The sequence below is a fragment of the Colossoma macropomum genome, unplaced genomic scaffold (assembly GCF_904425465.1).
Source record: "Colossoma macropomum unplaced genomic scaffold, Colossoma_macropomum, whole genome shotgun sequence".
Lineage (NCBI taxonomy): Eukaryota > Metazoa > Chordata > Actinopteri > Characiformes > Serrasalmidae > Colossoma > Colossoma macropomum.
In genome coordinates this window covers 7,876,202-7,900,120 of record NW_023494795.1, presented here as the reverse complement: position 1 = coordinate 7,900,120, position 23,919 = coordinate 7,876,202, and the positions used below count along the sequence as shown (strand labels likewise).

The 23,919-nt window shown below is 38.3% G+C and overlaps 1 protein-coding gene across 1 annotated transcript in view; it reads right to left on the bottom strand.

The window, feature by feature from the left end:
- Positions 1-10,373: 10,373 nt before the first annotated feature.
- The window catches only part of scara5 (scavenger receptor class A, member 5 (putative)), a 102,006-nt gene continuing 88,460 nt past the window's right edge, over positions 10,374-23,919 (bottom strand). Inside the window, exon 10 of the mRNA XM_036581336.1 lies at positions 10,374-11,561. Coding sequence (XP_036437229.1) covers positions 11,428-11,561 — 134 coding nt within the window. The 3' untranslated portion in view covers positions 10,374-11,427. The remainder of the gene's footprint in view (positions 11,562-23,919) is intronic.

Sequence of the window (23,919 nt, the reverse complement as noted above, 5' to 3'; positions counted from 1 at the left end):
TCTGGAGAACAAAACGTCCATTATTTAAAGCAATTTGAGTTAATTTGCTTTTGTGAATGCTCGTTTTATACCCAATCATCATAGCATCAGCTGTTACGTATTCTTCTGTTCGCCTGTGGAAACTTTCAAAACAGTGTTTTTGATCATCCCACAAACAGGAGGGGAATGGGAATTCTTGCATTGCCTCTGTTCCAACTTTTTGGAATGTATTGAAGGCAAATTTGGAATTAGCGTATATATGTATAAAAAAACATAAATAGTAAAACATTAAATATTTCTTCTTTTTTCCAACTCACTGTTAGGTCACTTGGGTTTGTATTTTAAAACTGTGTTTTATGTTATTAGCCACTCCGTAAGTGGCTAACAGTCAGGACTCACTGAGTGCTGTAGGGATGTGCCAGTGGTTGTATGATGTATGTGAATATTGTAATGAGAGAACACTGATGCTAATAAGGATGAGTTAAGCTAAAAAAGCTGAGGAATATGATGCCACACTACGGAATTCTGCAAAACATGACAACTAACATTGAATTCTAGCTCTAGGCCTCGTTTTAAGCCCCATAATGGTAATGCTGACACTACCTAGGGCCTGTGGAGGCTGTTGACTGTTTAGTGTTATCAATAAGGGATCAGAAATGAAGAGCATACCATTCATTCACTTTGTACCATAGAGGGCGCTCATGTGTTGTTTCATTTGGTGTTTTTATTTATTAGGAACACAACAAAGAATGAGAGAATGCTGCATTACTGCTGATTTTACAACAGAGGGCAGTCTTGTGTTGTTTTCACAGAGCAGAGATGGGACTATGGATATTGGGGGCATATTAGTAGAGCAAAATCAATTAAAACCTATTATTAAATTTACATATATACATCATACATAAAATCTGTAAACATATTATAAATGTATTTATAATACCTTTATAATACAATAATTTGTAATCTTGACATTATCTTGTGCTGTGTAGGTGTTTTTGCTTCTAATATGATCCAAAACACATCAAGGCAAAGTGATTGATATCTCAAGCTCACTTTCAGCAGATGTGAACTCGACAAATTTGCAGAGACGACTCTCAGAAGCCTGAAACTCTCGCAGCGTCCAGCGCTGGCTTCTGTGCCTCTACTCATGCCAACTAATTAGAGAGGAAAATCACTTGGATCACTGTAGGATCTCTCTCTCTCTCTCTCTCTCTCTCTCTCTCACATACACACAATTTTATTATGGAAGTGTTATGAGAAGCATGATCTGGTTTAGTACGAGGTCAAGTCAACTGTGGAGTGACTGTCTCTGTGGTTAAATAAGGCCACTTGCCATTTGTCAATTAGCTTAGGAGAGCAGGAGAGCATTTCTGTCTGATCCAGATTCCAGTAAAAACAGAAAGATGTCACCAGCTGTATATAGTTATTGGCCAACTTTGATTCTGTTGGGGGATTTTTGGTTTGAAGCTGTAAAACTGATAATCTAACTTGCAGAGGACATTTTCAGGCATATTCCTCACCCCAAACTTTTTTTCCTGGAACATGCATCCATAATAGAATAGAATAGAATAGAATAGGATTCAGAACCAATAGCCACCTGTGTTTGCACACAGAGGAATTAGACCTCCGCATTAAACCCATCCGTGCAGTGAAACACCCACATACATGCACACTAGTGAACATACACTAGGGGGCAGTGAGCACACTTGCCTGGAGTTGTGGGCAGCCCTATCCATGGCACCTGGGGAACAGTTGGGGGTTAGGTGCCTTGCACAAGGACACTTCAGTCACATACTGGCGGCCAAGGGGATCAAACGGGCGACCTTCGGGTCACAAGGCTGGGTAACTAACCTCAAGCCCATGACTACCCCAGCCCCAATAACAACAGAGAAACCTTTAAGAAGTATTTAAGAAGCAAGAAGTATTGGGAAGAAGAGAATTTTGATCAGGTTTTCAGGCTTTTCTAAATTCAGTGAAGAAAGCAGAACTTCAAAAGAACTTCCAAACCGTCAACCTAGAGAGATGTAGTGCAGCATGATCTCAGGTGGCCTGTTCAGATTGGTCAGTCATTTGTCAATAACCAAGTGATTCTATAATAGAAGAAAGAGATCTTTCTGGGTTGGCTTTCACTAAGCATGTCAGATCCAGGCCTAGTGTTTCCACTCTTTGCCTTTACTAGAGCTTCTGTTCTTTTCAGGAGACTTGTTTTCGGTTCTTCAAAGAAATTGGCAGGTATATTATTCCACACCTCCAAAGTTCAATCTTAGAAGTTGGTTGCATTTTCTGCTTCTCATGATCCAAGTAATCCCAAACACATGCAGCGATGTTGAGGACTCTGGGGTGGCCAGTCCATTGTTCTGAGAACACCAGCAGCTTCTTTTCTTCATTTTCTGAGCAAGGGCAGCTACACATCCTTTCAGACCCATTGTGCTGAGTTGTCTTCTCACAGTGGAAGGATGGACAGAAATACCTGTGGATTTTTTTCAGATCTGAAGCAGTTTGATTTTCTCCTCTCTCTCAAAGATGAAAGCTTTAAGTACTTTCTGATAGTGACAGTTTTGGTGGTCTACCAGGTCTTGGATGTACTTTGTTGCTGTACATAGCCCACCTGTGGCTTCAAAGTCTCTCAGCCCACCACTACCCAGTCTATCAATTGAAAGGGACCACAATAGCAGCACATATTACTTGGGTGATGGACCATTCACAGCACAGCAGTGACTGACATGGTAGTATTCATTCTGTAAATGTAAACCTACAAATACAGCCTCTGTACAGTAGACATTTCTGCTAAAATGACCAGTGAGTGTAGGTACAAAGTAGATGTGCCAAAAACTGGCCACTCACGAAATCAGTTTATTTTGGTGGTTACCATTGCTGGTCATTTAGTAGCCGCCTCCTGGATATTTTGTTGTTTTTCCTGCTCTAACAGAACTAATTAGCTCATTACCAACTCTATTCTGAGTTGAAGTAGGTGTGTTAGAGGTGGGTCACTCTAGGACCAGAACTGGAAACCGCTAGTTTATAGGACCAAGATGGAATCTGATGCTAGACTGGTCATTCTACTCTAAGTGTTTTTGTAAATAGTTCTAAATATAAGTCTTGCCATTAGGGGGCAATGTGTATCACAGAAACATTAAAGCAGTTTGCTTCAATATATGAGACAACAGTCCAGTGAAGGAGTGAATACAGTGCTGTGAAAAGTCCTCTATATAGCTCTATGAGGAGAATATAAAGAGACACCATTGTCCTCTCCCTCTGAAACTCCTCTATTCTGTCTGTAGTTCTTTTCTAGTTTTCCCTCCCATCCTTCCTTTCCTTCATATCTGGTGGCATATTTACAGCTGGACAGATCACAGAGATAAAGAGCCTGTGTCGCACTCAGTTCAGACTGACAGCCAGATGAATTGAAAAGCGAATTGAGAGAGTGGGCCGTTGGGCTTCAGCTAATGCAGATGTGTTTGACCACAGGGTGAATGAGCATTGGCTTCTCTATTAAAAAATTATTTTTGTGCTGTAATAAAAGCATGATTTGATGTAATAGATTGTGAATTTGGTGTGTTTTCAATGCGGTTCAAGTCAGGGAGACTGTGAGGTTCATTCACAGTCATGCATAGGATTATGGATTTTGTATTTTGAAGTGTGTTTTGGATCATTGTCTTGTTTTAGAAGCCATCATCGTTTCAGCTTCATTTCTGTTTTGATTTTTAGTGCAGTCCATTCGTGCATCTACCAGTGCATCTACCCATGCATTATTGGTGCAATGATCCATGCCATGCTTAACAGTCAGCAAGGTGTTCTTATCATCAAATGCTGCTCCTTTTTTTTCTCCAAACATACCTTGGAGATTGTTGCCAAAGAGTTCCATTTTTACTTCATCACGTCACAGCACTCGTTTGCTTTCTGTTCTTTTGCATACTTCAAATGACTTCTATGATGAGGTCACAGGTAATAAGATTTCCTTCAGATGACTCTTCTATCTATGTCAACACTGCACAGCAGAATGGTGTACCACCACTTCTGTGTCAGCTAAACTTTCTTGCAGGACTTCTGCTGTCAAGTGGAGATTTTGCTTTGCCTTTCTGGCGAGCATATATCTACAGTTTTATCTGCCATTTCTTAGTGACATTTCAGACAGTGGATGTTTCTGGCTGGAAGTGCATTGATATCTTCTAATAGCCCTCCCTTGCTTTGTAGGCCTCAGTTAACTTAATTTGCAGATCTCCAGCTTTAAAAAGTCAGAGAATCTATCATGCTATGGACTTAATATCACCTTAACTCCTGTTGATTGTTCTTGATCTACCTAACTGGTCCAAATGAGTCAATTAAGGCCTAATTAAGTTCTGAGACTTTACAACAGGAAGGATGGCCAAGCTTTTTGCACATGTCAAAACTTTCCAAGTGTATCAAATGTAAAGTAAGCGTGCAGTAATGTGCAGGAAAGAGTGTTTTTTTTTTTATCAAAATTATTCGCTTTTGAAAGGTCACACTGTTAGGATAGGTCAGGGGTGGTATTTTGTCTAGTAGGGGAGCGCGTGGAACAACATTTGGTCTCCCACCAAAATTCAGAGTGATTCGTCAGCATTTTAAATCTGTGCCAAAGAGTGATTTCAAAGAGTCTATTTTTTAACACAAGCTTTTTTTCTGTTACTGAACTATTTGTATAAATCACCAAATCCTTATATTACTTTAATCACCATCTTGTTGCCTACAACGTTGCCCTGCTTTAAAGCACGAGACAAGCTCACAGCAAGTGCTAGCTAGGCTTAAGTACAGCTTCTGTACTGCGGGGTTAGTAGTAACACAGCGTTACATCTAAGCTACCTTTAGCAAACAAAGACAAATAAAGTAAATTTTGTCTTTTTGTCTCATGTTTACACAGATTTTAAAATGAAAAAGAGAAAACATCTGAAAACAGGGATTTCCTTCTACTTTATCAGTATCTTTTAGATGTTAGTATTTTGGTTTTACATAAGTATATTAATAAATTGACATTAAGGCCCAATCCCATTTCTTCTTTTTACCCCTACCCCTTGTTTTTGAGTGTCACCCTAACCCCTTGGAACTTACAAGGGGTAGTGATTGAAATCTTGACCTACGAAATGTGACAACCCTCAAATAAAAAAAAACAAAAAACATTGCTTCATTAATAGCCTATAGGAGTGGTGCTCTGTAGGTGACCCGGCCCATCTTCAGTAACCTCACTGCTGGGCTTAAGTTACATTTAGGTCATTATATGCTTTCAAAGAGGGGTATTAAACAATTATTTATTATCTCCCACCCCTAATTCTTTGATGATACGATGCTGAAGTCAGTTATTCGCAAGCTTCTTGTTAGAATCTTCTTGTTCCACCTTAAATGCAGCAGCAGTTACATTCTGGCACTTCAGGCACCAGTACTGCTGGACTATTTAGGGTGGAATGGGAAAGTGAGCTAGCTAGCTACCGAGACATTAGCATGCTATTAGCGATTTTTTATGCTTGTTATGAAGAAAAGGACCTTAATACAGAACCTACCTGAGAAAATCCTCACATTTGTGGGTTTCTTTGGTTGCCTGTGCAGCCATCTTGCTGGTTTTTCTTTTTTTCTCATAACACTGTTTGGAGTGTGCCTCTGAAAAACCTCAGTTTGGAGGGCCATGTAGCCCTAACACTTCGCCCTGCCCCTCTAGCTTGATAAAAATTGGGACACCCTAACCCTAGACAAGAACGCACAAAACAGAGGGCTAAGGGCCAAGTGGTAGGGGCAAGGGGTGAAATGGGATTGGGCCTAACAGTTGGTAAGGCTGTAGTTATTCTGAAGCAAAGTGCCATGTGTGATGTTTTTATTTGCTGTCCTTCACTGGACAAAAAATAAATCTAATATATAATGCAGTTTGGTTGGAAAATATATTTGTTTCTCAAAAGAAGGAATTATATTCAATTAACTTTGTTTGCACTAATTCATAAAGCTTTTCTAGCAAGTGATAAACTGACCCGTCTGTTACAGCGAACCCATCCATGTGGTAAATTGTAACATTGCGCTTCCTGTCATTTTGGGTGGAACTGTACATGGACACTATGTTCTAGAAACAAAATTCAAGTGTTTGTTTGCAGCAGAGATGTATATGTTGCTTGTATAAAAATATGATTATTCCATTATTGTGAGTGGAGTATGGACCGGTCAGTTGTTAATCTGAAGTACACCTGACTATGTTGGTCCTGACACAGCAGGCCATACCGTTAACTGTAACAATGGAAAAAGTTAATGATTTATGCTTCCATACATGTCCATTACCTGCTATCTACATTAGCCTCAAAGCTCCAGTGCAGCCACTTATTGACTACATTTAGAGCACATTTCCCTTTCAGGCCCTCTTTCTTTTACACCCCCACCTTCTCTCTCTCTCTTTCTTATGTAGTTTTCTCCCTCCCTCTCTTTCTCCCTCTTCTCCTCAACAACCCCTGCAGTCTCAGCTGTAACTCTATCTGCAAGAGCAGGTGGAAGCACTCTGTTTCTTTGATGGTAAAAACTCACCACACCTCATCGCCTTCTTCACCTGCTGCCGGAGCGCAAGACCTTCCAAACGTTCATCAGAAATGATCAGAAGCACCTGCATGCGCAAATACACCGTTTATTCTCTCTTCATACGTAGACAAAAAAAAAGATGAAATATTTCATTCGAGGTGTTTTCACTGAGATAATGGTTTATAATGTTTCTGACATTTACAGTATGTGCAGGTATGCTTACATATATCATCATTTACATTAACACAGATGCTGAATTCACTGCATAGTGCATGGAGTCAGATGTTCTAATAGAGCATAAACAGAAATAGCGACAAAAGTAATACTTAAGGCTTAACATTTCCACCAAAAGGATTCCTGATTCGTATTACAATAGGCACAGGTGCAAACACATTGCAGTCAAAGCACTAAACGATAAATGCTCTTTCAAGAATAGCGACAAGATTCAACAAGTAGCTGATTGTAATATATAGCTGGCTTGTACACAATGATTTTAACTGTATATCAAGGACAATATGGCCTTCTATATAAAGGGTTGCTGCTTAAATGTAAAAGAAATACGTTTCTAACTGAGGTCAAGTAAGCTATGCTTAATAATACACACTTGTGGTATGTTAGAAACTGTTAAATCATCTGTCAAGCGAGAAAAAGAACAACAAAAAAGACATACATTCAAGATTAAATCAACCATAACTTCAAGTGTCTGAGCTTAGCTGCTTGTTTAGAAGAATGAGACTGGGTAAGAACCTGTTACTGCACATTAAATCACTATTTAAGTTTTTCGGTAACACTTTGCTTAAACCTTGCCACATAACATTGACATAACCATGCCATAAACAGGTCATGGCCTTCTAGCTACAGGCAGAAGCTGCCCAGAACTCTGACCAGGACTCTAGCCCCTAGTCTCAGAGTCTCCGCCCCCCAATCAGTCTTCTCTCATACTACCACCACCATGTTTCCAACACATTATGTTAAGTCCCTCTCGTGTTCTTTTGCATATATATATCTACATAACAGTGTCAAGTTATTGTCACTTTTAAACATCATGACAGATGACATAAGGTTTGACGTTATAATGGCCAACTACATTACACTAAATTAGCATGTAACCTAAGCTGTCGTGACATTAAACATTATGGCATCATAACAGTTACTGATAAGGGTAATATGACACTGTTATATTACTGAACACAATCTGTCATGGCAACTCATTACAGCATATGAAATTTGCTATATTTTAATATGTTTATGGCAGGGTTATGTCAGTGTTATGTAGCAGGGTTCAAAAATGTCTTACCAACTTTTTAAGGTAAGGAATGATGAAGAAGTTACTCTCCTCTACACCAGAGTGAGTCTTTTTGCCCTTGCAGGAGGCTGTTTGAGAAAGTATAGAGGAACACCCCAACTGAGAGGGGGTACGTTGTCTTTGGTGGATGATCTGATAAATTATCACCCTCTTCAGTAATCCTGAAGTGGAAACAGGCACTTAGTGAGAGGAATGGCACGTTGGTTCAAAACTGACACATATACACTCAGTTGAAATCTGCTTATGTGTGACTGCTATAGCTTATATATTGCTTTAATTTACAGCATATACATATTCAGCTTGAGTTCTTATGATTTCAAACCTTCGGCACTTGAATAGAACTGAATAATAAAGCTGATGCACGCCTGTTTGTGTTCTGTATGATGGAATTTTCCAAACTTTTCTGCCCCATTTAGTCCAGCTAGATAAGTCTCCTCGAAATGCTACCAAGCTGGGAAGGTGAAAGACACAGCATCAAACTGCTCAGCTGGAAAGCTGAACATGCTTAGAGGAGAACACTAATCACCAATTTGTTACATCAGCTAACAGATGCTGCATAGGCTAGCATTGCTAGGAATGATGAAGGGTCAGAGGGAACATCCTACTAATGAAGAAAGAGTGAGGCCAATTATGCTATCTTGGACACGGCATCACCCCCCCCCCGGACCAAGCCAATGCCTAGACTATTGTGCCATTTGGGGGTCTTCTATTACTAAATAACAAATAGAGGGTCAAGATGGGGCTCTCATTGCCTGTCTTACCAAATTTCATTTGCAAATGTAAGTAAACAAACCACTGTCACGCTTCAAAAACCCAAGACAAGTTGTTTAAGTTGTCTGAACAGATCTAACCAAGTGCTTCGATATATAAACCAATGCATTTCATTTATAAGAAAAGAATTAAAGACTAAAGGAGAGCAGTTCTCTGTTCTTTCCTGCTGTAAACTCTAATCAAAGCTGAGTCTGGCTGCATATGTTGAGTTGAAATGATTTGGTTCAAGACAATCAGAGAAGTTTTTAGATCACAGCGATAGAGGAGCCCCTATGAGCTACACAGAGGAATACTGAAGGCACAAGATATTAAGAAGTTCAAGTAAAACAGCATGTCTTTTTATCAGAGTTATAGTTCTAATATATTGCATGGTGCATTAAATGCATACTGTAATAATAACGTATCTGTTAATGCTGACATTATCGACAAAAATAGGAATATACACTCTGTTATAATCAAGTTCATAGATTAAACTATGGCTGTCCCCTCTAAGCAGACTAGTAAACTAATCAGTTCTCAGTCAACTTAGATTCTGTCAGTTTATTGCTTGCATTTATTTATTTGTATATGTATTTATGTGAATTTATTTGGCAGAAAGGACCAAGTAGCTAGTGAAAAATTTGAGTTTGATAAAAACAGTTCATTTGGAATTTGAAAGATGATTCCATGAAGGTAAAATCACTCTTCAAACAGAGTATTACTTACATTACAGCTCTGAATATGATGTACCTCTTAAAATTGTGAGATGGTGTTATGCTAAATTGTAGCTGGCCATATTTAAAGCTGCACTATGTACCTTTTGGAGGTTTGGGGATTTGGAGACCTCTCTGGTGGAAATGTGTAATTGCACACAACATGCAGAAGAATATTTTGTAAATAGGTTGTATTTTAGACGCCTTCCCCAAGTGGATGAATCTGATGACTGCGAGTGTGAAATAGAATTCAAAGAGAACTCAGTCAAAACTTGGTGAAGGATGTGTCTTCTGAGAATGTGAGGTAATTATCTACGATTGTCATCATATCTTCATCAGTATAATGTTGATTTTACATTTGAGACCTAAACTACGAGCTGGACCTTCTTTTTGAGTCTGTGTATGTGATGATACGTAAAGACGTTTGTCATGGTCCGAAGAACTCCCAATCTGACACCTCTGATGACTTCTGGATGACTATTTAAGGCCTTACAAGGTGACTCACAGCAGTGCATGCATGCCAAACTTTAGCATGTTTCGATTCAGTAATGCTACTAATTTCAATTTGAACAAAAAATATAGTTCTTACATAGTACAGCTTTAAAAGTGTCACAAAAATGTTCTCATATAGGAAAATGGAAGCTTCTAATTATGGTACAAACCAGTTTTGAGTTATATAATACAATTCTGTCCATTTTTCTTTACTAGTATTTCTTGGGGAGGTGAATAGTTGACTTTCAGGCACAAATCTGGCCTTTTTGGTTGACTAAAAAAATCTAGTTTTACACAGTTTTCTTCTAATTTCAGTTGCTTAAAATTAGCATGAAAGTAAATTTTACTTAAGCTGCACAATATAAAGCCTCCTGCAATATTTCATTTGAAGTTTGTTTGAGTCAACCGCAACAGCTGCAACTGTCTCTACACATTAAGTTGATTTTCTAATAGAAAAGAAGTTAAGACATCCTCTACAGAGAACACATATTTTAAAGCACAAATGCTGTTTATTTGCTGAATTTCACATATGAAGGAAAAAATGTGGCATGTGCAAAAGTAACAGCACATTTTAGATTTGAATTTTTTTCAATATGTTAAATTCAGATAATAAACAGAAATTGTGCATTGAAAATTGCAGAAAAGTGCTATATTTAAATGTGTTCCCTGTAGAGGATATATTAACTTATTAACACTTAGAAAATCAACAAAACAAGTCATGACCAGGGTTGTTTAAACTTTTGCGTATGACTACAAAAGCATCAATTAAGGGAGGCGGGAATTTCGCAAATGGTCAATTGAGAATGGACCATTATATACCAGTAAAGCACGGTTTAACTAAAACTACCAGAGCATTAAAACAGAATAAAATATATAAAAAAATACAGCCATGTTGGCTGATATTATTGGTTCTGGGAATTTCACAGCTGATTAAAATACCTATTGGCCATTTTATATCAGCCAGGCCCAAATACAAGGAAGGAAATGTAGGTTAAACTATGCATTAGCATTACACATCTTTAGTAAATTAAACAGCGAACTTGGTTTTGTTGCAGTGTTGCCTGAATTGCTTCATATAACTGTCATGTTGCACAGAAAAATGAACTTGCAACAAGTCAAATTAAAGTGTCATGGTGTAAAGCTAGCCTTAGCTGGGGACAGCCGTAGTTTAAACCCACACCCTCACACATCCCGTTCCCAAGCGCTTTTTCAGGCACAGTGGCATTTTTGGCTGTGCTTCATTAAAATGACTGAGAAAAGAGGTAATGAACGTCCAGAACTCCATAAACACGTTCATTTGCTCATGACTGAAGACGGAGAAAAAGGCAACGGGAGCTTTAGAACACACACACTCTGTTTGAGATGCAGGGCGTTTGCTGGTTCCTTTGTGAAGGCTCTAAGTGTTCCCATGCCAGCGTGTTTGCCCTGCGCTGTTTCAACTGGCAGTGTGTAAGTTGAGGTGATGCCAGTCTGTGCCAGAAGCACTCTCTGACCTCATTGCCCCTCAGCAACCCCCCGCCCAAAAGAGGCTTTCTTTAAACTGTCAGGTCCATTAGCCTATGGTGGTCCAGAGGGGCCTGGCACTTTTCTTGTAATCTCTCTCAGCCAATCAGCTGCTGCGCTGCAGTCCTGTAGGTGGGTTAGTCAATCCAGCAGAAGAATACAAGCCAGGATAAGAAGGGGTTAAGTGTTACAGGTCACTCCCGCGTCCTCCACGTGACCGCAGTTGGTTTTGCCCCAGCCGGAGAACTTGCACTGGTGGATGGTGTCCTCAGTGCCGACACAGGCAACATCATCCATCCAGATCAGACCCGTGCCTACAGACAGAGAGAGAGAGGGAGAGAGAGAAAGAGAGAGAGAAAGAGAGAGAGAGAGAGACTTAGAAGGTGCAGTTAATTCTTTATTTTCATCAATTTTCTGAACTACAAGGGAAAAATTTGTATAGAATAGATCCGATCCATATATGCAATGGAAAATGAGACTATACATATAATTTTTAAATTAAATGTATGGACATTTATATTGTTTTGGAACATGATGATGTCATGACCCATAACTTCACATGATGAAAAATGAGGGACATAAAAAGTGTCTATTGGTCAATACTTAGATAATTACATAACTATCCACTGTTGATGCTTTGTAGATGCTCACCCTGACCTAAACTTAACCTTAAACCTAACCTTAAGTGAAACCCAAAACCTAAATCTAATCCTAAAGTAAACCTTAACTTCGGCCTAAAACCCAAACCTAGCCATAATCTCATCCTAAACCCCAAAACCTAATCTTAACCCTACCTCCAATCCAAAACCTTATCCTTAACCTTAACTTTAAATCTAATCCTAAACCTAAATCTAAACTTAACCTTAACTCAACATGAAACTCAAACCTAACCTCAACTTCAACTCAAATGCAAAAACCTAATTTTAACTCTACCTCCAATTCAAAACCTTAAACTTAACCTTAACTTCACATCAAAAACCTAAACCCATCTGAACCTTTACTTCAACCTGAAAGATAACCTTAACCTCAACCCATAATCTAAAACTTAACTTAACCCAAACATTAACCTTAAATCAAAACCTAAACCTAAACCTAACCTTTAACCTTTAGTTCAATCCAAAACCTAAGCCTAATCCTTAACATAAAACTAAGCACTTAAAAACTTCTTCTCAAAATCTAAACTTAAACCTAAACCTAACCTAACCTAACGTCAACCTTAAACGTAAACGCAAGCCCAAACTTGACTTCAAATCAAAACCTAAACCTCATGTTAACTTCAACTTTAACCTAAAACCTAAACCTAAATCTATACCTTATCTTAACCTCAACCCAAAACCTAAAACTAACCCTAACACTAATTTTTAAATCCAAATCAAAACCTAAACCTGAACTTAAACTTCATTCTAACCTCAACCCTAAACCTAACATGAATTTCAATCCAATATCCGAACTTAACCCCAACCCTAACGTTTAGTTTAACCAGAGAAGCTGTTACATGAACATCTGTAGATAATCTATAGGAACTATAGGATCTGTATGACAATCTATAGAAAATAGTGTGAACAGGTCTTTAAAACGTTTCAGATGGAGACAAATGGAAATGCATGGCAGTGAGTGGAGATCAGAAATCAGTGATGATTCTAATCTGTGGCACAGCAACAAGAAAGAGAGAGAGAGTAAAGAGGAGAAAGGAAGGAGCACGTATCTGACCAGCCAAACGGTCTCACTGAAGCCCCCGGCACAAGCACACACACACACACACACACACGCACACACACATACACTCAGCTGCTGGATCAGAATCTACCTCTGAATCACATTCTCCAACACTCTCCACATCTCTCCTCTCTCTCTCTCTCTCTCTCTCTCTCTCTCTCTCTCTCTCTCTCGCACCACTTTCTGTATCTGTCTTAATGTATTTCTTCTCTTGCTATCTCACACAGAACAGACCATCTCTACTCCTTCATCCACGTTTCTCTCCTTCACAAACACAAACAGAAACATTTGAGCTTTTCCCCAAACTCAGCTTAATCCACTGTTTGCGTCTGTTTATTTTCTCACAGCACTCACTGGTCCAGATCTTCTGCACCTCATTCACTCAGTCAGAACTAATAATATCTTTTCCGATATTTTTCACTATCCGCTTGAAAGTAATTATTTTTAGCTTACTGAGTCTGTAAATCTGTCCCCAGTCACACACAACTACAACTGTCCAAGTTCTCAGCTGATGACATCATCAACTGGCCACAAAACATTGCTGAGTACAGTAAGCCAATAGCAATATTATAAAACTGATAGGTCTGCATTTGTCCCAAGATATCAACACATTCTGAAATGTTCAGACTGATCAGGAATAGTGTACGCTTGAGTGCAGCTCTTTGACTGGACGTATGGTTTCCGTACATTTTTTCCCTATAGGATTGAATGGTGGGCAAAAGTGAGTGCACTAGCAAAGCAACATCCTTTTAACCTTGCGGATACCATAGCAACCACCCGAGATAGCACAGCAACCACCTAGCAACACCCTAGCAACCATGTGACAACACCCTACCAATCATCTGCATCACAATAGCACCCACATGGGATACCATAGCACAATCCTAGCAACCACTTGGAATATCATAGCAACCACCAAAGATACCATAGCAAACACATAGTAACACTCTAGAAAACACCTGGAACACCATAGCTACCACCTAGCCACACCTTAGCCACCACCTAGCAATACTTTAGAAACCACTGGGTAAACCATAGCAACCAACTATCAACACTAGCAACCACCTGGGATACTACAGACAATGCCATAGCAAACACAAATCACAAGACCAGGAAACTGCTTAAGCTGTGCAATCAATCTGCAATTTCTCCAGGAACTGCATTTTCATACTTTTATGATACATTTATGATAAATTAATAATAACTAAATTTTTTACTGAAAAAATGAAATATATATATATATATATATATATATATATATATATATATATATATATATAATGTTATCCATTGTTTTATAAAAGCAAATTAAATCACTTGAGCATGTGGGTTACAGTGATTTGAACTCCAGAAAAGGGGGTTTACTCTGCTTTGTGTTGTGCCTAATAACATCCTTACCTGTGATACAATCACCATAATGCACAGTCTTATTCTTTTTGGCTTATTGCTTTCCCATTCCTTTTTCTCTTAATCGTCTCAGCTTGCATTTACAGAACTTAGTAATGCTTGATTCTAGGACCTCTAGACTCAAGTCAGACTCTCGACTCCTGCTGCTGGAGTTGAGTTGACTCCTGCACTCAGTTTTAGCCAAGACAGCACCAGAGACACTGAAATGAAACCACCCTGAATGTAAAAATAATTATAATAATTAAAAAGATATGAATATTATATTAATTTGAGTGTAGCAAAGAATTACGTTTGCTTGTTTTAGAGAGGGACTTACTGCACTTTCATATTTCACATTTTCAAAACCTGCAGTAGTGTGTATTGTTTAAATGGCCCATTTCATGGAAAATGGAACAAGCAAGTTTGGTTTCCGGAGTAGAAAAACACAGAGGCAGGTCCAGAAGTATTTGGACAGTGACACAATTTTGGTAATCTTGCCTCTGTACACCACCACAACGATATTGAAAGGAAGCAGTCAAGATTTAATTGAAGTGTTGACTTTCAGCTTTAATGTAAAGGGTAAACTGCATAGGAACTATTACATTTTTTACATGGTGCCTCCATTTTCACAGGTTCAAAAGTAATTGGAGAAACTATAACTATAAATACAAGGATGATTTTTAATAATTCATTTGACTGCCTGAATTCTGGAACCCAGTGACATCACCAAATGCTGAGTTTCCTCCTTTGAGATGCTTTGTCCAGCCTTTATTGCAGCTGCATTCAGTTGCTGCTTGTTTGTGGGTCTTTCTGCCTTCAGTTCTGTCTTTAGTAAGTAAAAACAAGCTCAGTTGTGCTGAAGACAGGAGACTGACTCGGCCATCTGAAAATGTTTCACTTGTTTGTCTTAAGAAGCTCTTGGGTTGCATTTGCGGTGTGTTTTGGGTCATTATCCATCCATACTGTGAAGCACCTTCCTATTAATTTTGCAGCATTTGACTGGATTTGAGCATAAGGTATAGCTCTGCACACTTTCATCCTGAATTCACAGAATTCATCCTGCCACATCTGTCAGTACTCACATCATCAATAAGCACCTGTCACCCAGTTCCATTGGCAACCATACATGCCCATGCTATTATACTACCTTCATCATGTTTCACAGATGATATACTTCAGATCATGGGCCCTTTGTTTTCTTCTCCATGCTCTTCCCTCCCCATCATTCTGCTAAAAGTTAATCTTATTTTCATCTGTCCAAAGAATCGTGTTCCAGAACTGAGCAGGCCTTTTCAGATGTTTTTTAGCTAATCTGGCCTTTCTGTTCTTGAGTGTTTCAGTGGTTTTCATCTTGAGGTCAAACCTCTGTATCTACGTTCAGAAAGCCATCTCTTGATTGCAGCATTTGACAGTGACATGCCAACCTCCTCCAGAATGTCCTTAACTTGACTACATGTTGTGGGTTTTTTTTTATTCACCATGGAAAATTTTGCAGTCATCCACTTTAGTTATCTTCCATGCTCTTCCAGGCCTTTTGGTGTTGCTGAGCTCACCAGTGCATTCCTTCTTTTTAGGAATGTGCCAAACTATTGATTTGGCCACTTTAAACATTTCTGCTATCTCTCTAAACTCTCTCTGGTTTGTTTTGTTTTTGCATCAACACCTCTTTGGACCGCATATTGAGAGTTTCCATGAACAGCTACCAAATTCACATTCAACATGTGGAATCAACTCCAGACTTTTTATCCCCTTAATTTGTTATGAAATGACGAGGGAACAGGCCAAATCTGGCCATGCTTAGCTGCTTATCAGTCAACTGTCCTATTACTTTTGAGCCTGTGAAAATGGAGGCACTGTTTTTTGTTAAAATCCAAATTAAAGCTGGAGGTCTACATTTAAATCACATCTTGATTGCTTCGTTTCAAATCCAGTGTGGTGGTGTACAGAGGCAAAATTACAAAAATTGGGTCACAAATTGGGTCAAATACTTATGGACCTGACTGTATACTAGCATGTGGTCCACATGCTCTTTTCCAGTGTATCTTGCTCATGATCAAACCCCATGTCTCTCGAACCCTCAAACTCCCACGTCTCCAGTGATTTATGTTTCATATTTATTTTAGTTCCATAAATGTGAAGAGCAATCGATCTTAGACGCGACACAATTGGCACCATTTTGGTAAGTGGCGCCATATGAGTTGACACTTGCATTTTCCTCAACTTGCTTACTTTCCACTTTCAAACAGTTGAACGGCGCAGAACCTTTTAGTATCCTGGCACATTCAGTGACGTGTGAGCTTCTATAAACACTTGCAGATGTTTCGAGCTGTGTGGTAGAGGATAATAGAGAGAGACTGGGAGACAGAGAGATGAAAAGAGAAAGAGAGAGAGAGAGAGAGATCATGAGGGACCAATGAGAGTCAAATAGCTCATCAATCTTACTGGAGCCTAAAAACCTGACAGACTCTTTAAATCTTCCTGACACATCTTTCAGAAGCAGTGCAATATACGCTCTTCAAAGACCTGTGTTTGAGTGTAGGTTGACATGTTGCTAGAATTTTGATGTTGATATTGAGACTAGGTGTTTTGGCAATGCTCCAAATTGATAGCATGGTAAAAAATATAAAATGGATAGTCCTGGTCAGTGGTGCATCACTAGAAATACCATTTTTATTTAGGCCTCTGAAAAAGTGGGTAGATACAATTCATCCCCTTGGAACTGTAAGGTTCTATCTTACAACTGAGTTATTCACATATTCTGATTCTGTGACTTCTTAACATCACGTGAGGTGTTTTTTTAAGTTATATGCATTTTTGGACTCTTTATCTAGAAACCAAAAAGCTTCTATCTTCAAAGTCAAACTAACTTTAGTTCTCGAAGGTTCTATCTGTGAGCCAATCAGCACTTCGCATACACACAAGAGGACCAATCAGGTTGTCATGTCGCCACACTGCTCAGTGACTGTGGGACAAGTTTAGAAAACTTTATAAAACATGAAAATGTCTTCTTGCAGTTCTTTAAAAAGTACTATTGTCTTACATTTCATAAATATTAAGCCTTAAAGATAATTAAGTAGTACACATTAGAACTGATGGGCTCTAAAATACAACATAAACATTAATTTCATTCATTCATCCATCTTTTCTTTTTCTTCTTTTTCCCAAAATAAGACATTTAGGATATAAAACAAAACCTCACGCTGCCTTTCGACTGACCTGCTACACTTACTTGCTGGGACAGTTTATTAAGGTAGCTGACCGCTGTTTTAAAACAAATTACGAGTATAAACTGTTTGTGTTCACTGAAAATCATTACCTATTTTCAGGTTTTGCCAGATAGAACCTTGGAGTTCTTAGCAGAGAGTTCTTAGGATTAGAAGGTTCTATCTGCATTTTACCTGTTTCAAAAAACTCATTTACAAATTCTTATTTTGATATTGTACATTTAGAATACATCTAGGATGTTTGTCATTTTCATGTAGAAATGAGACGTGCTTCACATTTCAGTTTTGCTATTTAGAAATGCAAAATCTTTGAAGTTTAATATCTAAAAACTGCTCAGAACGCAGACAGAACCTTACAATTCCAAGGGGACGAATTTCCAAATGCACTAAAGTCCCACATTGTGAGAACATCAGGTTACAGCCTATAAAGCAGTGCAGTCATTACCTTACCTAATCGCTTCCTCCCTATGATGATACAAAACAACGCTAATCAACCAGAATTCACATAAACCCAACCATGGCTGAAGGCTTGAGGCAATGGTGGATAGTGACAGTTGCTGAACAGTGATTGAAGGAGAGTGTAATGATTTGATTTGGCATAATCCAGTGACAATGCTCACCATAAACAACTAAAATTTGATTAGCTTAAAAATGCAGCTTAATAAATATTCTGTCTCCATTTGATGGGCTAGATATGTCATCAGTCTGGCTCAGCCCAGGCTGATCCAGGCTTATCTGTGGCTATGCCCATGGTTCTGGTCCTAAAACCTGATTGGCTGAGCTGTGTTTGAAGTCATAAACTCTTTGATATATGCACACCAATGACCTGCTGACGACAACTGATGTTGGACTACTGAGCATACTGTTAGATGCAACTTAGCTTGATCCAAATGCAGTTATGAGGTACCACATATGACAGAGCCTTACAGTTTTACTCTATAGCTTACATTTGATTATATTCTGTGTTTATGGCATGTTGAATGTTAACATCCAGTGGTTCTCCATGTTTATTTAGTTAGAACCGAAATATTTTCAAACTGCCACTCTTCTTCTGGACAAGCTCATCCACACTACTCTCTACTGGAGAGCAGATCTCACACAATTTTACACATATAAAGCCAAATTAATCTGATAACAGAGGGGAAAATATTTTGTTTTATTCTATTAATTAGAAATATCAGAGTAGATTTCTATTCAGCTGGTGGACTAACTGGGGGGATGCAGGCTACAGGCCTATTATTTGTCCCACTGAGTTAAAAACAAACACAGAATGGCTTCAAACTCATATGGATCATTCTAGTTAAGTGGCTCAAAGTCAGAGGTCAAAACCCATTTTGGACTTTTAACTAACTTGGACTTTAGATTAAAATCCTTTTGCTTTAAGTGACCTTAATTATGTTTATTTTAATAGAACAAATGATCGCACATTCCATTTTGTCACTTAATAAAAATAAAAAAAAATCTTAACACTACCAAACTTTACCGAATGTTTCAGTACTGACTGTTTCTGTGACAATTTTAGCTCATTTTATTCAGAACTCAAAAACGCTAGGCAGTACATTACTAGCAAACAACGCTTTGAACAGCTGGACACACAAAATCAGAACGTGTTTCATTGATACACAAACAATTCCACTTAACTGTAGAAAATATATGTTTCGGTAGTGACAATTCTTAATGTTCCACACTGATTTTCAGACTTTGGGACACATTTACTTCAAAACAAAGAGATCTAACTGCTCACTATGTGGACATGAGGGACAGCGGTGAAGTCTCACTTCCCTCTCTAAAATGCAGGGGTGTGGCGAAAATAAGGCTCTGCCTACAGACTAAACCTCTTTATGTTTCAGGAGTGACATGAAAATGTGTTACAGCATTTTTTTTTTATTATTTTTGACATTTTTGAAAAATATAAAGAAGTTTAAACTCAGGACAAATCTAAATCTTTCAACTTCACTTTAAAAAAATCAAAAAGATTGAAGAAGACAAGCAAACAAAAATGTGTGTTTTTTTTAGTTGAAATTTAGGTGTTAGGGTTAGGCACAGACACCTCCTAACAGAAAGTACCCTATAAATGATTTTGTATACAACCCCATTTCTTAAAAAGTTGGGACGCTGTGCAAAAAGTAAATAAAAACAAAATGCAATGATGTGCAAATCATTTAAACCCTGTATTTAATTGAAAATAGTACAAAGACAACATATCAGATGTTGAAACTGAGAAATTGTATTGTTTTTTGAAAAATATACACCCATTTTGAATTTTATGCCAACAACACTTTACAAAAAAGTTGGGATGGGGGCAACAAAGGGCTGGTAAAGTTGTGTAATACAAAAAGGCACCTGGTGGTTGATTGGCAAAAGGTCAGTAACATCACTGGGTATAAAAAGAGCATCCCAGAGAGGCTGAGTCTTTCAGAAGTAAAGGTGAGGAGGGGTTCACCACTCTGTGAAAGACTGCATGAGCAAATATTTCTCAATGTAAAATAGCAAAGAACTTTTGCTTTTCATCATCTACGGTACATAATATCATTAAAAGATTCAGAGACTCTGGAGAAATCTGTGTATGTAAGGTACAAGGCCAAAAACCAGTATTTGCTGGCCATGATCTTTGGGCCCTCAGGTGGCACTGCATTAAAAGCAGACATGATTAATATTAATGCTGAATGATATATACATGTTTTGGCAACATATGCTGCCACCCAGATGATGTCTCTTTCAGAGAAGACCTTGCTCACTTCAGCAAGACAATGCCAAACCACATTCTGCATGTATTACAACAGCATGACTCTGGATTAAAAGAGTCTGGGTGCTAAACTGGCCTGCCTGCAGTCCAGACCTGTCACCACTGAAAACAGTTGGCACATTATGACATTAACAGCAATGGGAAACATTTCACTTTCAAACTACAGCAGTGTCTCCTCAGTTCCCAAACGCTTACAGAGTGTTGTTAAAGAAGAGGTGATGAAACACAGTGGTAAACAGGCCCCCCGGCCAACTTTTTTGGAGCGTGTTGTTGGCATCAAAATCAAAATGGGCGTTTATTTTTCAAAAAACAATAAAGTTTCTCAGTTTCAACATTTGATATGTTGTCTTTGTGGTATTTTCTTTAAAAATACAGTTTACATGATTTACATATCCTTGCATTCTATTTGTTATTTACATTCTGCCCAGCGTCCCAACTTTTTAAGAAATGGAGTTGTAGATTTACCTTGTTGATATCTCAGTTATGATTATGGCCTTATAAATTATAACATAAGCCTTGCAAATATCTAAGGTCTGAACATTTTATTATGTTTTTATAAAACAGTTTTGTTACTGTGTGTCTGCAGTTTGAATGAATTCAGCAGAATGTTCCACATCCATTGTTTCATACGATCATATTACTGAATAAAACTTTTCCCTTGTTTTTCGTACGCCAATATACAGCCTCTGTCCATTAGCAGTACCCCTCTTGTCACTGGGGTGGGACCCTCAAGGGTACATCTCAGTACCTTCAGTCAGGGAACATAATTGTACCATAATCCATTGAAATTATATTTTCTAAGTTGTTTTGACTCCGCACACCCCGTCTCGTCTCCAGGCTTTGATTTTATTGTTCTGTTTTGAAACATTAGGTTATGAAAAGGTACAAATATGAACTTTTCAAACTTGTTTAAGGTACACAGTTGGACCCTAAAACCACTGTTGTACCTTTGAGGGCACATTTACATTGTTTGTACCTTGCTGAACGAGGAATGTACCTGTACAGAACCTTTAGTTCTAACAGTATAGCAGAGTCAACGCAATGTTAGCCTAAATATTGACCTGTTTACCACATGGTGCTATTGAAAAATCACTGAACTCTGGATGAATCATACGCTGTCCATGAGCGAGAAATGGAAAGAGGGGTTTAGCTGTATGCTTGCCATCACCTCAGATCTCTTTGGCATGTCAGTGTCTCTCTCTCTCTCTCTCTCTCTCTCTCTCTCTCTCTCTGCCACAGTCGTGCTCCGCAGGCCGCCAATAACTATTTGTTGCGTGCATCCTCATTCGAATCCCTCAGTCCTGCCGCAGCATGCTCGCACATATGATTCTAATAAGTGAAAAACAGCAACGTGACAGCGGTGTTTTCCCTGAAAGAACAAGCCCCTGCTTAAGGGAGTCGCTCCTAAAAGCTCAATCCTGACTCCAGCCGTTTATAATGAAGTCTCGTGCTGACCTCATCCTTCAGAAATCCCTCCTCATTCAAAACCTTTCAACAAAAACAGAGGCTGAAATGTTCAGCGTAACGACTTTGTTTCTTTCCACGAAACAGATACATGGGTTTACAATGACTTACAGCAGTCGTCAATCTTTTAAATGAACCTAGAGATGCTGAACGTTGTTTTGAATATTACTCCTTTGTTCCATTCATGGTTCAGAACACTTTGATGTTTTATGGTATTTTTTTAATCGTGTTCTTTTTGAAATTTCCATTTTTTCTGCTCTTTTGAAAGAACAGGTCTTGGTACAATGCACAGCCCTCAGTTAAAGCTACACTGTAAAAAAGATGGTTCTTCAAGGGTTCTTTAGTAAAGAAAATGGTTCTATATAGAACTATCAAAGAACATTCAAAGAACCCTCTGCATGATTAAAGGGTTCTTTGCTTCATGAAAGTTTTCTTCAGACTGATGGAGAATGCAAAGAACCCTTTAATCATGCAAAGGGTTCTGTGAGTGTTCATGGTTCTGTATAGAACCATTGTCTTTTTTAAACAACCCTTGAAGAATCTTCTTTTTTAAGTGTGCTTCACCATTAGAACCATTGTCTTTACTAAACAACCATTCTTTTTCAGCATGTAGGATCTTGGTTCTATAGGGTTCTATATAGCACCTAAAAGGGTTCTTCTATTGTTATGTTGTCAAGCTTGTAACAATATAAAAAAGCTTTTGGGTGCTTGAACTGTCTATAGCACATTCATGCACATTTTCCATCAATCTGACGAACCATTTCACCATGCAAAGAACACTTTAGGCAGGCAAAGGGTTCTTTGAGTGTTCATGGTTCTATATAGAACCACCTTCTTTACTAAACAACCCTTGAAGAACCTTCTTTTTAAGTGTGCATCAATCTGAAGAACTATTTCACCATTAGAACCACTGCCTTTACTGAAGAACCATCCTTTTTCAGAATGTAGGAAAGCCTTGGTTCTACATGGTCCTATATAGCACCCAAAAGGGTTCTTCTACTGTCATGGTGTCAAGCTTGTAACAATATAAAAACTCTTTTGGGTGCTATATAGAACCCTTTTCACAAAGGTTCTATACAGAACTGTCTATAGCACATTCATTCACATTTTCCATCGATCTGAAGAACACTTTAATAATGCAAAGAACCCTTTAAACATGAAGAGGGTTCTTTGAGTGTATATGGTTCTATATGGAACCATTGTCTTTATTAAAGAACCACTTGAAAAACATCCTTTTTAAGAGTGTATATTAACTCTAATAGGACAACAGGACAAAAACAGAGTTGAATATGTTTACTGGGTGATTAAAGAGCCTCGTTCTCATAAATTTCTCAAACTGTGTTGAGTTGTTAATGAGTCACTCCAGACTGAACTATTAAATTAGCACATAATACGCCAATAGAGCGTCTATAGTGCAGCACTGCGTCCCACAGCTTTGTCACTTTGACAGAATTCACAATTTTATTTCCCTTTTGTGTTTTCGTTTACCAGTGTTCTGTAGCTACGATACCCAGCAAGCATTACACAAATACATCATACAACCATTGGGAATCCTGCCATGCAATAAAGAAATGCACTGATGCACCAGGCTAATAAATACAGATGTGATATTCAGTGTAGTAGCAATAACATTAGCTGTCTGGTTTCCAGCTGTATTAAAAAAATTATTAAAAGTTCCTTCTTTCTTCATGATACTCACCAGAAGGGGGTTTTCCTAAAGGATGGTTGTTTAGTAAAGACAATAGTCCTATATAGAACCATAAACACTCAAAGAACCATCTGCATGCTTAAAGAGTTCTTTGCCTCACTAAATTGTTCTTCAGATTCATGGACAATGTATTTTTTCTATGGTTCTGTATAGAACCTTTATGAAAAGGCTTCCATATAGCACCAAAAAGAACCCTTTTTTGTGCTATATAGAAACCTTTTCAAGGTTCTATATAGAACCATCTAGAGCACGTTCTCCATCAATTTGAAGAACCATTTAGTGATGCAAAGAACTCTTTAATCATGCAGTGTTCATGGTTCTATAAAGAATCATTATCTTTACTAAAGAACCCTTCATTTTAAGTGTAGAAAATGTGGTGTACATGGTTCTGTATAGAACCTTTTGAAAATAGCACTATTGTTACAAGC